This window comes from Lytechinus pictus, chromosome 7 (genome assembly GCF_037042905.1).
Source record: "Lytechinus pictus isolate F3 Inbred chromosome 7, Lp3.0, whole genome shotgun sequence".
In the NCBI taxonomy this organism is placed as follows: domain Eukaryota; kingdom Metazoa; phylum Echinodermata; class Echinoidea; order Temnopleuroida; family Toxopneustidae; genus Lytechinus; species Lytechinus pictus.
The window spans coordinates 25,699,020-25,716,837 of NC_087251.1; the positions used below are offsets into that span (position 1 = coordinate 25,699,020).

A 17,818-nucleotide genomic window follows, 5' to 3' on the forward strand; every position below is an offset into this window, starting at 1 on the left:
GCAATAGGCTAAATTCAGGCTAGAATCACTGAAATATTCATCTTTGTTCACTCAAAAAAAAATATATATTCATAAATACAATAATCGGATTATGAATAGCCATTTCAATTTATAAATTGCCCTCTTATCATTTCTTCATTATCTAGACCTAGGTAGCTAGCTATTTACACTAATGCAAGTGTTAAGTGCAGATAAGTGAGCAGTGCCCTCATTAATTCAGCATATAATGTTGCCCAATGTACTTGTTTGTTTTTTTACCACGTCGTATTGACTACCATATGACCGTAAATAAATTGAATTTAATTTTTCATCCAGGTAGTAGATAGGCCTAAAGCAAAAAGAAAAAAAAGGTATAACTGGAAAGTAAATGATAATAAAGAGAAAAAATGCCATGAAGATTAGCAAAGAAAAGAAAAATATATATTAGAGAAGCCTAAAACAGAAAGAAAAAAAAAACAGAAAAGAAAACAAAGGAAAGGAACAAAACTTGAGAAAAGACTAAAAGAAATTCGAAAAGTAAAGAAAAGAAAGAACTATAGGAAAAGTAAATTAAGTTAAAGAAAAGAAGAAAAAAAACTAAAAGTGAAATGAAATTAAAGAAGTGAAAACCTATGAAAAAAAAAAGAAAGAAGGAAAATAAGAAAGGAATATTAAGAAAAGAAGAAACAAAAAGTTGGCCGGAAGGATAGCTTTATTTAGACTGAATGAATAGGTATACGAGCCCAATTAAGCTGATTTTTTTATGGGACATTTTGTATAGGCCTACTCCTATCGGTTTTCTTTGCCCGGTTTCTTTGTTCTTTCTCTTACAAAAGAAATTCCAATATGGATAAATAAAGACGAACTTGAACTTTACATTATACCGTGATCTCATTCACCTCCCTAAAGTTCGAACTTCTAGTTGTTGTTTCTAATTCATTTAAAACAAATTCCCCCAAATAACATGGAATGGAACACCTCCAATTGAAAGAATGCACGGCTCCAATATTTGCAGGGCTTCCCTCAAATATTTTGTTTCACCCCCCCCCCCTGGTCGATCCTCTTTTTTCTTGCTTCATGAGTAGTTATGTTTGTTGATTCCCTGATTCTCCTGGGTCACCAGATCATATTGCATGCATGTTTATAAAAAAATTTGTTGTCAATTTGTAATTTGATTTTATTTCTTTTTCTTCTACATAACAATTTAATATAACATAAATATAACACATGTTGACAATAAATCAGACGTATTATCATTGAACATAAAATCAGTTGCAGAAGATGGATTGCCATTAAAGCAATGCAAACTTGAATACTATATAGCTAGCTGCTTGAAAATATATAATGAGCAGAATTACGGATAACTAAGAATTATCAGTTAAATAAAAAGAAAGAAAATCAAACAAACAAACGCCCGACAGAGAGTAATAATTAAAAAGAATAAATTTAGAAAAGGAAAAAAGCAGTTCAATAACTTGGAAAAGAGAAATCTATTAAAGGCGCGGGATCCCGGCGCGGGATCTTTGGAAAACTAAGAGGAGATATATATATCGGTACGGTGTACGTGTGCATATGCATACGGTACCGGTACGGTAGATATAGAGTTGAAATTGTTGGATAAGCGCGAAGTGCATGTTTATATTCTTGTTGGACCTGATGCGTGAAAGCTAGTTTTCTTTGCGGCTTTTCATTATGGAGAACGAAGATCAAGATGTAGTTTCTATGGTTGATGTATTGCAGCAAGATAATGAACTTGAAGAAGAAGCTGCAGCAGTTCTTGGCGATAGTGATGATAAATGTTGCACATACCCGATGGTGAGTTGAAGCTTAAGAAAATCACACGGGAGGCCATTACCTTTGGCGGCGCAGTCAATTCTTCTGCACACATATTCATTGGGATTACCACGATTGTGTGATATAGATATTGGAATTACACAGAAGCAACCTTGTTCATTGAATGAGTGCACAGAAGCGTTATTCCTAGGTATAGCACATTAGTTGTGCGAGGTTAGTAACTAACCTCGCACATCTAATGTGCTGTACGGTATACCTAGGACTAACCTCGCACAGCTAATGTCATGAATGTGCTAAACTATACGTAGGAATAACGCTTCTGTGCACTCATTCAAATAGTATGAAGAAGGCCGTAGGGGACCCTGGGACTGTGTCTACGACTACGTGCCTAAAATTATAACTAAAAAGTTAGATAGATCTAAACTAAACTAGATTAAACATAAATTTATTTTTATACCACACGGCCACACACAAAAATGTCAGATGTATAGATCTCTAGATCTAGACCGAGTAGGTATGTGACAAAAAAATGACAATCATCATTCCCATCAAATATCAATAAATTTGGTATCATTTGAAATGAAGCTCTTAAAAATACCTTTCAAAATCAAATGATAGTAAGAACTCTAATTTTCATCAAGAAATTATAATGTAATTCCAGTTTAAGTCGCGCATATTCGTCCAAATATGTGGCCATTGTCTTAATGTAAAGTCAATAGAATACAGAACCGATTTTTGTGACCATTCTGTGACCATTTTGAACCCAAGTCTTCAACAGGCTCTATAAACTTCTTTGTTTTTGAGCCCTTTGAAGTAATTTAGGTATCAATGGAAAGGTTAAAGAAAGCTCAATTGATGTGTAATCATGTCACTTTGTAATTTTTCTTCTTAATATGTGTAATAATAATAATAATAATAGGCATTTATATAGCGCCATCTATCTAGAAATATTCTATTCCGAGGCGCACAAGAAAAGAAAGAATGAGAAAGTTTGGATGAGTGTCAAAGTGCCAATAACTAATACAGTTAGAAAAGATAAGACTTCAGTTTGGATTTGAAGGTCTCCAGTGATTGTATAATTCTTAAATTTAATGGCAAATTATTTCAAAGAGAAGGTGCTGAGGCAGAGAAAGCTCGTGCACCATATGCTACACGTGTCTTGGGAGTCTTAAGAAGTTGCTGGTGTACAATAATTTCTTCTAATTAATTATGCAAATTACGCAAAATAACAATTGCCTCTTTTTTTGCCAAATGAAGGTGATCATGATAGATAATTTATATAATTTAGTTGGCATCAAAACAGCATCATGTAGATAATTTTCTTAATGCATTTGTTTAAGGTATTGTTTTTGTAATTTCTAATGTATTTCTCTGTTTATCTGATATAAATTACAAGCTCTTTTTTCAACTTTAGTATTGTATACATGTATGTACGGGGACTTTTTTACATATGAAAATTATCATTCCTTTTGTAATTTGTATGACCAAATAAAAATACAAGTGTGCTATTTTCTGTTGAATAAGTTATGATTGTAATAAATAACAAAGGTGCATATATTAGCATACTTGTTTTGTTTCGTCATATACTATAATAGAAATTATAGATATCAATCATAATAATCCATGTATAACTTACTTACTTTGGTTTACATCCACTTAATTATAAATTTTGATGAAATTTAACTTTCCCCATTCGTTTAACACATGCAATTATTTGCAAGACATCTTTCATAATATTTATAAGGTCATAAAGTGTTTGCTATGTTTTGTTTCTTTGTATACTGTTAAAGAAATATATATCAATCATGATAATCCATTTAAAACTTAACTTACTCTGGTTTACATCAAGTTAATTAATTTTGATGAAATTTCACTTTCCCCATTCGTTTTACACATTGACAAATGTCCCGTATGTCACATGTCCTGTACGTCACAGCACGGATGTTTATATTTTGAGCTATTTCATAATAACAATGAGTTCTATCATTTCATTCATGGCTAATGAAACTTGAAAAGGAACAAGATGAAAACATGATAATGAGAGATTTCCAGCTTATTCCAATTCATAGAGTTTTAATGACAAACTTTTTTTTAAAAAAATCAGCTTTTTTCTGGTCCCGTACGTCACAGCGCATATTAATTAAAGTATTACATCGTTAATAGAATTGTAGATCACTAATTTTTTTTACTGAATAAAGAGGGCACAACTGGCCTTCCAAAATCCATAAAAGATTCTCTGTTTTGTGTTTTTATGTTATACAACTTTAAAGTCTCTAAATGTCCCGTACGTCACAAGTCAAATAGCTTGGACCTGCCCAAATATAACATGGTTTTAGCCTATTTTTTAAATTTTTTTTCAAGTTCAAAATATTAAAAGTGGATTTGTTGAACTTTATGTTTTCTAATATACAGCCAATCAGGCAAGCCGACTGTGTAGTAGAATTCCGCTTATTTGTGTGCGTTTGATTTTACATGCAAATAAGTGTACTATCAGCAATTTCATGTACTTCTGCATCAAATTTACATGACAAAAATTAATTGTTATTTACTTATTTTTTAATTAATTAATTATGCAAATAAGCATAAGAAATTTGCCCTAAATTAAAAAAAAAAATGTTTTTGCCTTTAACTCTTATTTATTAAGCTAGTAGAATGCTAATTTTTGGTGAGAGTATCAATCTTTACCTTTATAACAAATATCCGCAAAAAATATAATTTCTTTTTTGTTTTTTAAATTTGTATTTCTTTGTGTTTTCGAACCTTTGTTTTTTATTGTTTTTTCCGATGAACTTTGTCAGGGACTCTTTTGCGATCATAAATAGCATGAAATAAATCCATTTGAACCAATAAAATTAAAAATAATCATACATTCATGATTTTTGGTTGAAAAACACAATTTGCATTGACCTTGTACATGGAATCACGTTTTTGAGCAATTTTGGGTCCGACATGCACATACAAAATGTTGCGTAATTTCAAAATCGCGCACCCAGGCATCGCAAATTTGGTGTGGTAAAAAAATTCGCGTGACGGCGTAGCGACAAAATTTGTCCAGGGGGGGGCTCAAATTGACCCCCCCCCCCAGTTTGATAAGGGTTAATATTGCATTAGGGGCCTACAATAGGCCTTAAATGCACACTCGGACCTAACTGAGAAACAAAACAAGCATGGTATACAATACATGGTCAGAAGAGTGTGAAATACTGTATACATTTTTTTCTCATATCCAATGTTTTTATTCATAATTATGTTTGGGGAAAGTTGGAACATGTTCCAACTAGCCCCTTCAATTTTGTTCCAACTAACCCCAGACTAACCCCAGAGGCCCATTTGACATAATTATAAGCTTACAGCACAAAAAAGGGAATTTCACTTCACCATGGCATATTAATAACCTTATTTTGTAGCTTGGTACAAGTGCCATTATACCCCCAAACAGGCCAACTTGATCTATAAACTTTCCTGAGATAATAAAAAATTTCTGAAAGAGAAAAAATTGCTCAGAAGATGAAAAAACAAAAATTCCTTTCTAACTTCACTAGGCTTGTTGCACATGTGTTGTCTGTAATATGGTGGATGGCTGTTGATAATAGCAATAAATTGAGGGCAGTATTGCATAAATTTACTTAAAGGCATTAAAGAAAATTACAATGTTTCAACTTACCCCGCGTTCCAACTAACCCCGATCTCCCCTACTGTATTAAAATTTACCACTTTCCCTCTTTATCTTCTTAATGAAAGCCTATGAACTTGACATGCCGGATGGGGCAAATGAGGCCCCCCGGATTAAAACAACACCATATACATGTATGGTTACATCTGTTAAAACAGTAAAATGCAGTCTAGACATCTCCACACTGGCTTATGTACACTGAAAGTGTCCATTTCCAGTATAACATGTATAAACAATATTACAGTGACAGTCAAAACACAATCCAACAATCATTTTTTCCCATAATATTTGATAGGATTAAGCCTCTAGAGATAGGATTAATAAATAAAGTAAATGGGGCCTTTGGGAAAAATAATGAAATAATAATCCTGTGATTGTCACTAGTAAATCTTTAGTGATTGCATCAAACCAACTGAACTATTTTTACTTTGAATATAGCAACACAAAATAGTTTTTAATCAATGGGCCTCACTTGTCCCATTTTGATGGGGGAAATAAGGCCCCCTGACAACAACGTTTAAAGTTCATTAATATGCAAATGAGATTGATTAGTTCTCTCATTTCTTTTTGATAATAATAATACGCAGTTCTTGTATAGCGCATATCACAGTAATGAATAATGTCTCTATGCGCTTCCAAAGGACTTGGATATTATTACCCCAGCTGTACATGTAGCTTGGCAGCCGTAATTACTAAGATTACAGCGCACATGCGCTTCAAGGAATAAATTCCTGCCAGGTACCCATTCACCTCACCTGGGTTGAGTGCAGCACAATGTGGATAAATTTCTTGCCGAAGGAAATTACGCCATGGCTGAGATTTAACCCACGACCCTCTGATTCAAAGTAATGTAGGATAATGTAGGTCTAATATATACCTACCATTAGACATCTAATCATGTTTCTACTGCTATGCATTGAATTAAAAAAGATATTATTAGAATTATGAAAAAAGGGGACCTTATTTATCCCACTCTACCCTATCTATTTCTTTACTGTTTGCAGGGTTATGTGAGCAGACAGGCTCTCTATGCTTGTTTGACATGCAGAGGCAATCAAGATTTCCTGGCTGGTATCTGTTTAGCTTGCAGCTATGAATGCCATGAAGGTCATGAATTTGTGGAGTTATACACAAAGAGGTAAAGATCAAAGCTCAATTTCAATTACTCTAACAATTTACAACAGTTATGATGATGAAACTTCTGTGTGATGATCATGAACAAATAAAAGATAAAGAAATAAACAGTGTACGGTAAATGGATTATGGTATCCCCATGATTAATCTTGATAATTAAAAAAAAAACATTTGAGTTGAGCAAGTGTCTTTAGTTGTGTATTTTTTCATGTGAGGTGCCTAAGAAATGATTTGTCTTTTGACCATGAAGTGTTTAGAACAACACACTACCAATCAATCGATGAGGATCCACATTGTCATCGTAAAAAAAATATGTCAGCATCTGTTCACCCAATGTGGGAAGCTGGTTAAATTTCCTTTCATTTCTCATACAGGAACTTCCGTTGTGATTGTGGGAATTCAAAGTTTCCCAACTTGACGTGCAAGCTTTTCAAAGTAAGTCGAATCCCCTTTGTTTGTACTTTATAGTATACATGACTGATTTAGCCATTTGTCTGCGACTCATGTTTTGAATAATCTTTGAATTGAATTGAATTTTTTTTTTTTCCTATGGTATTTTATGACTCTGACTCAAGCTGATAGCTGATGCTTTTTTTTCTGTGTATTGATGCTAGATTTATTCCTGTATCATTATTTGTCTTTTGGATTGGATGATGAATTTATACCTCCAGTAGAGGAGAGTCAACATCTTTGAATATCTATATATATAGCCTACATATCTACCCCTCCAATTTTTGTAGAAGAGTATGGGATACCCTGTTGTAATGGGCATTATGTACATCCTCTTACTAGCTGTACTGTTAGGGGATACCATGATATATTTCATAGTCGCCCACCTGAACACATGATAACTACCATGTACTTGCGATCTTTCATTCATTTGGTGTCACTCTATTTCATTTTAGATTAAACAGCTAGTGAATGCAGAAAACCAATACAATCATAATTTCATTGGTGCCTACTGCACGTGCAAGAGACCCTACCCTGATCCTGATGATTCAGTAAGTACATGTATTGCATAGATTATAGAAGCAAGCTGGGGACCAATCAAATTCTCTTAATTATTATTTTATCTACCCTGAATTTGTTTATCTTCTTACTTCAGTTAGGTAACTTTAATTTGATTTTAATTGTCAGTGAATACTTGGATTGAGAAAAATTAAAGTGTGTATAGATATACATGTATTAAATCATAATAAAGGGCCGGTTTCATAAATGTGACTGGTAAATCTTCCGTCAATGGAAACTTACTTATGGGATTCACCTTCAGTGAATCCAAAGAACCCCTCAAGTTGCAAAAATAGTCATTGTAAAAGAGGATTTCATCGCCCCCTGTCTTTTATACTAAGAAAATGGTTTTTGTTGTCTTTATGTATTCCAATCTAGATTGAGGATGAGATGATCCAGTGTGTGGTTTGTGAAGATTGGCTTCATGGGAGGGTAAGTATGCCTGCTGCCCCCATTCATCCTAACTTCCAAAGCAAGGGGGTGGGTCATTGACATTAGTCTTCTGACAAATCAGGGGACAGTTTCAAGACAGCTGTCAGCACTGACAAGTTGTCTTTATGATAGTTACCATAGTAACAGGCCAGTGTTTCTCAGCCAACCAAAACCAAGGATTTCAATGAAATTGGCAGCATTGACAGTTTAGTCAGTGCTGACAACTTTCATGAAATGGCCCTCAGATCTGACATAATATTGATTGTTTTGTTGGGCAAAGAAGCACAAGTGTCTTGTACTGTGAAGACCATTTGAATAATGACAACTCGTCAGTTCTGGCAACTTGTATTGGGTGGTGTTAATGTTTATGGTACTCCAACACAATGTTATGATATCTTACTGGAAATCACCAATTGACTCCGAATATCAAAAACTTTGCAGTGATATAAGGATGGGCTTCACAAAATTAATCAGACTCCTGGACGTATAATAAAGAGGTAGGATTAAAATCGATCTCAATATGTGACATTAGTCACATATTGCTTAATTTCAAGTGGAGATTACTTTGAATAAATTTAAATAGTTTTGAATCAAGAGGTCTTGTCTTGAAACAATTCTACAAACATGGTAGGTAGACCCTTTAAAGAGCCTATGGAAAATACAAAATTTAGCATTTGTGTTAAGGAAGTTATTTTATCTGTACGTCATTTAATTTAAAAAAATTGGTTTCCAAAAATATTGAGATCAAGGACTTCTTTGCAGCGATGATATTCCTTGGTTTAGATGCATGCACATGCTGTTCAGATAATATAAATGCAATCTATACACTATTGTTTTCTTTACCAAACAGCATCTTGGCTGTGCCAGTGTACCAGACAGTGATGGCTACCAAGAAATGGTGTGTGAGGCATGCATGGACAGATGTAACTTTCTCTGGAACTATAATCTCCACAGTGTAGGTATGTACATTTCATCTGCATGTGCTATTTTCCAACAATGTATACCCTACATTACATAAATAGCAAGTGAAAGATTACTTCCCTGATTTAAATCACACTTAACATGAATTTAGATGGTTGTAAAGTCCCATGTTATAAAGATTTGCAATTGATTGAAGTCGGTCTTTCATATGGAAAGCCAGTGACACCATAAAAGTGATCTTTGTCATCTAGAATAGGTATATGTTTGAGTATATAGTGTACGTCTTAATAGTCAAGAGTTTACCCCCCCTCTCCCTCCCTCTCTCTTTCTTTCTCTTTACATATGCTTGTTCCTTTAATTAAGGAATAACTTCCTGTCAGTGGCAATAATGGCATTGCTGGTTTTACATAGTTTTAAATAGATAGATTTCAATAAATAGCAACACTTTACAAGACACTACCTAGGGTCACAAATGTTCTCAGGGAAAACATACCCTTAGCTTGCACCTTAACAATTCAGAAAATTCTTTTAAGATTTTGTTTTTCTATGATGTAGTTTTGTTAGCCTGCCCATCTAATCAAGCGAGTCTGCATATTTACACCATGATTTACAACAATTTTATTTTGATATTTTCATTGGAACAGAAACAAAAGTTGTCAAAGATGAAACCTCTTCTAACATAGATGTGACCACTATGGAAGAGAAGGAACCTAGTTTGATTGAAGCGACAGGTGGTCCATCTGTTAATAACTATTCAGTGGAAACCAAGGAGGTAGCCTCAACATCTTGTGATAATGTGACCATGAACAATGAAGCACAGAGGGAAGGAACCGATCCCCAGATATCAATAGATGCAGAGACATCGGGTGTAGCTTCTTCTAACAAGGTGTCATCAGTAGTGGAAAGGAAAGGAGATTTGTCAAGCATTCCTGGATCAGATGGTGTATCGTCTTCGACAGACTCCATGAAGACTCCTGAACAGGTTTCTGGTGAAGGAGATGCTACAAGGACTGATACCTGCCAGGAAAGCAGTATAGCAAGCAGTGGTCATGACAGTGACACTGCTAAAGTGGAGCCATCAGCTTCAATACCTACAACTCTGCCATCAGCTGCAAAGGATGAAGTCTCGACATCCGAGACTGCTTCATCATCTTCAAATTCTACAACGTTGCTGACTCCTAGTGAAAGAGAAGTTCATACAGAAGAAAATGTAAAGGTTTCCAAACAAGATACTGCAGAGGAAGACAAGAACTTGAAAACTGATGATTGCAGACTTAAGCAACTTAGCAACAGAACAATTGAAAGAAATAAAGGTGCTGTTTTCTGGCCAATGGGGTGGAGAACCAAGCTTTGTACCTGTCCAGAATGCAAGGTGAGAGGAAATAATTATTTCCCAGTTGCTTTTATTGGTGCATGACTTGCTCTATTTTGATTATTTTATTTCCTGAACATTGTATGTGAAAAAATAAGAAGCTTTCTGTGCTCGTGGACTTGTGAAGGAGGTATATATGGTCAATGGTTTTTTGTGCAGGTGTTCCGTTTTCTATAAATATAGTGATGATTAATTTGACAGTTTGGGTAGGCATGTGGATAGCGCGGGTGGTCGCTTGCTCGCCCCGTCCGTTGCTGATATCTTGGAGCAAACTAGTGTTTCAGTTTCTGTATGATGCTTAAAGGACCATGCACACACATTTGGTCTTGGAGTGAACACATGCAAGACACATTATTTTATGTGTTGGGTACTACATTGCCATGGTAATGGAATGTAATGACAAAAATCAGGGAAAACTTAGAGAGCAAGTGCCAGACCCTTTCTGCCATTATTAACATCTTCTTCATATAATGCTGTTATGATAGCCATCTTCAGTGATATTTCAGGTCAAATGAATTAACATATTATCTTGAATTATTATCTTGATTGCATTGATGTGACATTTATCTTCTATTGATGTTATGAATGTGACATAATAATCTCATAGCACGCTCCCTTGGAGGATGAACAAATACACATTAACATAGTTGTCAGAGATGCGCTTGCTGCAGAACACTAATGCGTGCAAGGCAGTGGCTTCAGGCAGTGGTGGCGCGATGATGTAAATGCATAAGGTCTATTGAGAAAAAAGTCATTATTCAGCCTGCTGGCTGCTATTCCCAGTGTTACAATAAACTATACTGAATATTGAATTAACCATGTTGCAGGCAATGTATGACAGACTGAACGTGAGTTTCTTGCAAGACCCAACTGATTCTGTAGCAGCGTATGAAGAGAGAGGGAAAGGCAAACGTAAGAGGTCCCAATACGATCAAGGGATGGAAGCACTCTCTAACATGGACCGTGTTCAGCAAGGCGAGATGATGCATGGTAAGATCCTGCACATAATAGTAATTCTGTGTGGAAGTGTCCTGTTACAGTTCTGACTCATGCCTTGTAATCAGAGGGTCATGTGTTTGAACTTCCAAGAGGCATTAATGCCCTTTTGGCAAGGCGGCAATTTGCACTTGGCCACTCTTCACCCAGATTTTTGTATAGATACAAGGTAGGATGCAAATGTCAGAGTAATTTTCTTACCAATTAGACTGTCTTAATTGTCTTCTTGTAGCTGGAATATTCCCCAGGGATTGTCCCTTTCCTGTACATGTCAAAATCCACTGACCATGGGAATAATGTATATACTTTGCCGTTACAATGTAATAAGTGCTCTATAAAAGCAAAATATTATTATTGAAATTGTTATTATTATTGAACTTTGTAAATTTTCTGTTCAATTTTTTGTTTGTGTATACTTGTTATAAAATATAAGTATTAAGGAGTTCTTTTCAAAGGGAATTGAAACTAAGGATGGATAGGTTATGTACCATTTGTTCTGTGTTCTAGGTTGAGCTTCATTGAAGGGTATTCCCAAATGATTTTAAGTCCATTAGGTATAATAGCATTTAGAATTGTGTATTACAATTAGTCTAGGTATCCGCTTATTTATTGTACCAGATATTATCTAAAGTTCTCAAGATGTTATTTTCAAGATATGGTAAGAGGGTATGTAGTTTTATGATTTGTATTTTATTTCTTTCGTCTGTGTTCTATGGACTTCAGGCTACCGTGATATGAAGTCGGCTCTTAGTGATTTTCTGCGTAGCTTTGCTGAACAAGGAAAGGTAAGGAAGTTTAATTTTCTCCATATAATTTGCATGATGTATATAGTCTTCAAATTATTTGAATAGTGGGGTGTTTATTGAACTCTCCATTTTACTTCTACCTACAAGCTTTAAATATGCCAAATGTATTTTTAGTGGGAGACCTGTTTTAATCCCAGATAGATATCATAATTACACAGCATACATAAATTTGCATATTAGGTCAAAATTCATTTTAAAGTAAGAACGTATCTTCTGCATTAAGATAGTAAAATTCAAAATGGGTATAATACTAGTGATCGTATGGCTTTGACTTATTCTGTAGGACATCTGCATGTTTGTGATCCTGTAAGGTCAAAGGTCATGTGGAGTCAAATGTTATTTTCTATGTTCAAATTATAGTATTCAATATGATTATCGAACAGTGTGTCCCACAAAAAACGAAACCAAGAGTAACATAAGATTTATCAGATGAAACGTGAGACTCCTAAAGCTTTAAACTGGTAGGCAATATTTCTATTGTATTTGTGATTATGTTATGATAAATCATTGATAATTCTTGGTTTTGTCTTTTTCTGGGATGCTCTGTATTGATCATACTATGGCTTTTATTTTCAGGTGGTGACAGCCAGTGATATCCAGGAGTTCTATGAAAGTCTGAACAGGAAACGGCAGAGAGTAGGATCAGCAACGAGCATGCAGTACATGTGTCGCTGAATGAATTGATCATGGCTAGAAGACTGACCCATGGGATGAATCGTAGTAAGAGGAAATTCTGAGGTGATATGTCAGGAATCTGGCATGTAGCAGGTTTTGATATTCCATGTTGAAATTAATACATAGCCAGAATGTGCTTTCATGATAAAGGTTCTACATAGACATTGCTTTATGGTTGGTATCTTTAATATTGTACAAGGAATTTCAGCTGTTAACTCAAAAAGCCACATTTTTCATGTTACTCCAAACTTGAAACAGAGGAGGCAGCTGCTCGGCCAGTGCACACAGTTTTATTAGTAATAACTTGATAATGCCATTTGTCTACACTCTAGATACCCACTTATCCTACGAAAAAAAAAAATGAACTATGCTCCTTTTTAAAAATATTCTGAAAGGGTATTACAAAATTTTTTTAGTTTAATTTTTCTCAAAAAAATCTCGGTGATAGTTCTGTGCACAGAAAGCTAATTGCAAGAAATTACAGTAATGATTTTGATAGAAAGGCTTCAAATTTATTATTAATAGTTACACCATCAGCATCACTGACACAGATTAGCACACATGGTCATGTGTATTACGACACAAGTTGAAGTATACAGAAAAGAATTGTTAATCTGACAGAATGCCATGCTAATTTTGCTCATTTCACAGTAATTATTACTTCCTTATGGAATCATTTGACATGTTCAGGTAACTCTGCCTAAGTTTAAGTGTGACTTATAGACCACACGTTATACTTTGAATATTGTACCGTTTTTCATTTTCATGACTCAACTCTTGTACCTACCTGACTTTGTGTTACATTTTAGAGAGAAAAATCACTGAACAGGGATTCATAACTCGTCAGTGTCAAAAGTTACACATTAATTAACTTCTTAAAATTTTAAAATGTACAGCGCCCTCTTGTGTTCAAGCAGTTATGCCTGTATTGCCTCTATGGTTTCCTAGTAGATAAAACTTCATCAGATTTGCTTTAGAGAGTTTTGTTTTCTTCACAGTTATGGACAGAATGTATAATGTCATAACAATTTAGAAGGTATATAACCTTAGATTAAAGAAAAATTATGGAAGCTATGAATTTCTTGGGTTTTTTATTAATCCAATAATAACGTGTATGCCTTTCATTCTGATCCGTTCCACATGATTTCTAACTTCAGGATGGACTTTTCTTTGGCTTACTTCCCCCCCCCCCTCCAAATGAAAATATATATCAGTGAATAAAAAGAAAAAATGCAGAGGAAGACATTGTGATGTTTAGATAAATTTTGTTTTGGGTGTAACAATTTGTGCCCATTAGGTTGATAACTTATATCAATAGTTCAATGGTTTTTCTGCATAGACCAGTATCCAGGCTTTACAGCAACTTAATATCCCAGAAATTACACCCCAGTCCCCCCTCCCAGAAAACACACACTGACACACACCCTCATACTCCCACACACACAGTGTTTTCTACCAAAGAGTACAATGACTATCCCCCTTATTTTGCCTTTTCTTTCATCTCTCATCTGTGCACCTGGTTGAATTTGAGCACTAATAACAAAGCTTGTGGTTGGCTAATGACTTAGAACACTTTGTTTCTCATTGCTTTATACACCATTATAGCATTTTTTCCTTTTTTATTAACAATATGGTCCCAGCTATAAAGTAAGTCAAGGTTCTCCTTTCCGGATGAAAACCAGGGAGTGTTATTAAGCGAACACCCTGGTGTTGAGTTCTCTATAATAGGATTTTTACAGTGTTATCCCACAATTTGCTCATATAACATAACATTAGTTCAGGTGAGAAGATACCAAATCATTGTTAACCATTCTCAGCAACTCTTTGTCGACTATATTTCTGATGCTTTTATGTTTTCCAGAATTTTTTTTTTTCTGTAATATTAGTTCTATATGACTACGCCATGAGATTTTCATTGATTATTACTCTCATTTCAATTGGTTTCCATTTATATTGATATCAATATTCACATCCTGGATTTTTCTTATTCCCTGTCTTGTACCCAGCACAATATATTCGGATTTGTTTACATTTAAATGTAAATTATTAAGAACAAGCCATTGCCTTACATATTCCAGATCTTCAGGTTGCATTTAACTTCAATCTGATAATATATTGATCATGTTTTTATTTTCTACTAAATACAGCTTCAAGAGCATCATAAGTATTTCTCATTAATAGAATACAAATTACATAAGAAAACATACTGTTGACACAAAATAATTTTCTTTGTCATATTCTTAACTTCACACCAATACATGGACTCAGGAAGAAACATCAAGTTCTTAATGGAAATTTATATTTTTCTCATAAGATAATGCAGATTGCATTACTGTACTCTACAAATAAAGAAGCATGAAATGTTTACATCAAAACTAGTTTATCTTACATACTGTTAGAATACTTTCCTTCAACTTCTTCTTTTTTTATTTGCTATGACTCTGAAATGAACCATACATGTGTAGCACTAACAGTTTGAACTATATATCACATTATGAAGCAGCGTGGTATAATGCTGATCCATTCTCATAGACAGCTGTGCCTATGCAAGGATCACAAGCTTGGAACTGAGAGTTAAGGTAGAACTCTAGAGTTTGCCCTTCCTCGCTTTTTCTGCACTTCACAAAGTGAACTGCCTGTGTTCTCGGAATTGCTACAGTGCAAGAGATCAAATTCTGCAGACTTCATGAAGAGGACATTCACCTTTAGAATTCTGTTTGCATACACGGCAAACTTTTCGGCTGTTGATGACTTTTCTGGCACAGACATCTCTATAGACAGCAGCCTTCACAGTACCTCCAACAGCGTCAATGACACCCTTTCCATGATGGCTTTCAAAGAAGCTCCAGGTTACTTCAAGGGACTCTGCATACCTTGTGAGAAGGGAAAAGCAAAATCTGGACTTAAATTGGGCAGCCCATCAGTCACTCAAGAAAATGGACATGCTTCAGGTCAAGAAAAATCTGTTTGGCCAATTCAATCAACTTCCGGTTGCACTGAAAGGCACCAAACTTGTTGTGCTTAGTATTATCTGACACCATGACGCAGGTCTCGGCATAGGTTGGTTCTTGGACTCTGTACCAGTAGCATACTGTGTAGATGGAGAAAGCGTCATGTCCGAAGTATGCTGATTGAATTTCATGTTGCTGTCTGTTTTCGTAGTTTTCACTGTAGTCGACTTGGATAAGAACTTCATCTGCCTCCAGGTGCTGACGTTTGTAAGACATTTCAGCATGCTGTCTCGGTCAATTATAGTGATGACGCTTGAAATCAAGGAGCTGTTTTGTTAACTCTCTACAGGCTAGCTTCTTTACCCTTGCTTTCTACTTGCACCTTCTCTGGATAGTGTATGCCTTCCTGCTTCTTCCACTGGTAGTAGGTCAAATGATCCACCTCCTTCAGTGAGTCAAAGCAACTGGATAGGGCTTGGAGACCAGGACAAGCATCACATGTGCCATCAACTCAGTCTGTGTTTTCAGGGTTGCATTGGATGAGACTCATCAGCAAAGATTTTGATGAAGTGGGTGAGGCAAAATTCCTTTGCATTTATTGACTGGATGAGGAGATCCATATTTTTGCACTTTGGACACAGGCATAGAAATAGTTGTTGAATGATTAGCATGACATATGTTCTTAAAAAAATATTTGATGAATGGTCATAGATCTCTGAAAGCTTAAGTTGATGTATTAAACAAAATTCTTTACTTTTAAAATGAATAGAAATACGTACCAGTCTTATTTCTTTGCCTGGCGTAATCACTTGCCTTTTTTTTCAAGTCGCTCCAGGACTGCCTCAGGTTGGAGGCAGTACGACCAGGACAGCCAAGAGCCGCTAGCTGCTCTGACAGCTCCTCCCATGCCTTTCTTCTTGTTTCTGCAACCTTTATTTGATATGCAAACACACCAAAAAAAAAAAGTTTTTCCTGCAGTAAACTAAATTTACACTCTTAAGTAAAAAAAAAATATGTAGGGTTCCTTAGGGTTGATACTTTGTTTTTACGCTGCTGTTGTTTTCATACACGGTCTTTGTTCTGCAGTCTCTCTTTATTCATTTCCCTGTATATCTTCTGTCTAGTTGTGTGATCTTTCTTAGGATGATTTGGCGCCATTGCATTGGATGAGACTCATCAGCAAAGATTTTGATGAAGTGGGGGAGGCAAAATTCCTTTGCATTTATTGACTGGATGAGGAGATCCATATTTTTGCACTTTGGACACAGGCATAGAAATAGTTGTTGAATGATTAGCATGACATATGTTCTTAAAAAATTATTTGATGAATGGTCATAGATCTCTGAAAGCTTAAGTTGATGTATTAAACAAAATTCTTTACTTTTAAAATGAATAGAAATACGTACCAGTCTTATTTCTTTGCCTGGCGTAATCACTTGCCTTTTTTTTCAAGTCGCTCCAGGACTGCCTCAGGTTGGAGGCAGTACGACCAGGACAGCCAAGAGCCGCTAGCTGCTCTGACAGCTCCTCCCATGCCTTTCTTCTTGTTTCTGCAACCTTTATTTGATATGCAAACACACCAAAAAAAAAAGTTTTTCCTGCAGTAAACTAAATTTACACTCTTAAGTAAAAAAAAAATATGTAGGGTTCCTTAGGGTTGATACTTTGTTTTTACGCTGCTGTTGTTTTCATACACGGTCTTTGTTCTGCAGTCTCTCTTTATTCATTTCCCTGTATATCTTCTGTCTAGTTGTGTGATCTTTCTTAGGATGATTTGGCGCCATTGCATTGGATGAGACTCATCAGCAAAGATTTTGATGAAGTGGGGAGGCACAATTCCTTTGCATTTATTGACTGGATGAGGAGATCCATATTTTTGCACTTTGGACACAGGCATAGAAATAGTTGTTGAATGATTAGCATGACATATATTCTAAAAAAATTATTTGATGAATGGTCATAGATCTCTTAAAGCCTAAGTTGATGTATTAAACAAAATTCTTTACTTTTAAAATGAATAAAAATACGTACCAGTCTTATTTCTTTGCCTGGCGTAATCACTTGCCTTTTTTTTCAA

The 17,818-nt window shown here is 35.2% G+C and overlaps 1 protein-coding gene across 1 annotated transcript; it reads left to right on the forward strand.

Annotated features, from left to right (window-relative positions):
- The first annotated feature begins 1,359 nt into the window (after positions 1-1,359).
- LOC129264671 (putative E3 ubiquitin-protein ligase UBR7) lies at positions 1,360-17,818 on the forward strand. Its single transcript, XM_064102343.1, has 10 exons — positions 1,360-1,794; positions 6,451-6,584; positions 6,955-7,015; positions 7,486-7,581; positions 7,967-8,020; positions 8,871-8,979; positions 9,586-10,313; positions 11,141-11,303; positions 12,033-12,094; positions 12,692-17,818. The coding sequence occupies exons 1-10, from the start codon at positions 1,672-1,674 to the stop codon at positions 12,788-12,790; spliced, it is 1,629 nt and encodes a 542-aa protein (XP_063958413.1). The 5' UTR covers positions 1,360-1,671; the 3' UTR covers positions 12,791-17,818.

Coding starts and splice junctions, on each gene's coding strand:
- LOC129264671 (XM_064102343.1), top strand. CDS start 1,672: ATGGAGAACGAAGATCAAGATGTAGTTTCTATGGTTGATGTATTGCAG. Junction 6,585..6,954: donor GTGGAGTTATACACAAAGAG/GTAAAGATCAAA, acceptor TTTCTCATACAG/GAACTTCCGTTGTGATTGTG. Junction 10,314..11,140: donor GTACCTGTCCAGAATGCAAG/GTGAGAGGAAAT, acceptor ACCATGTTGCAG/GCAATGTATGACAGACTGAA.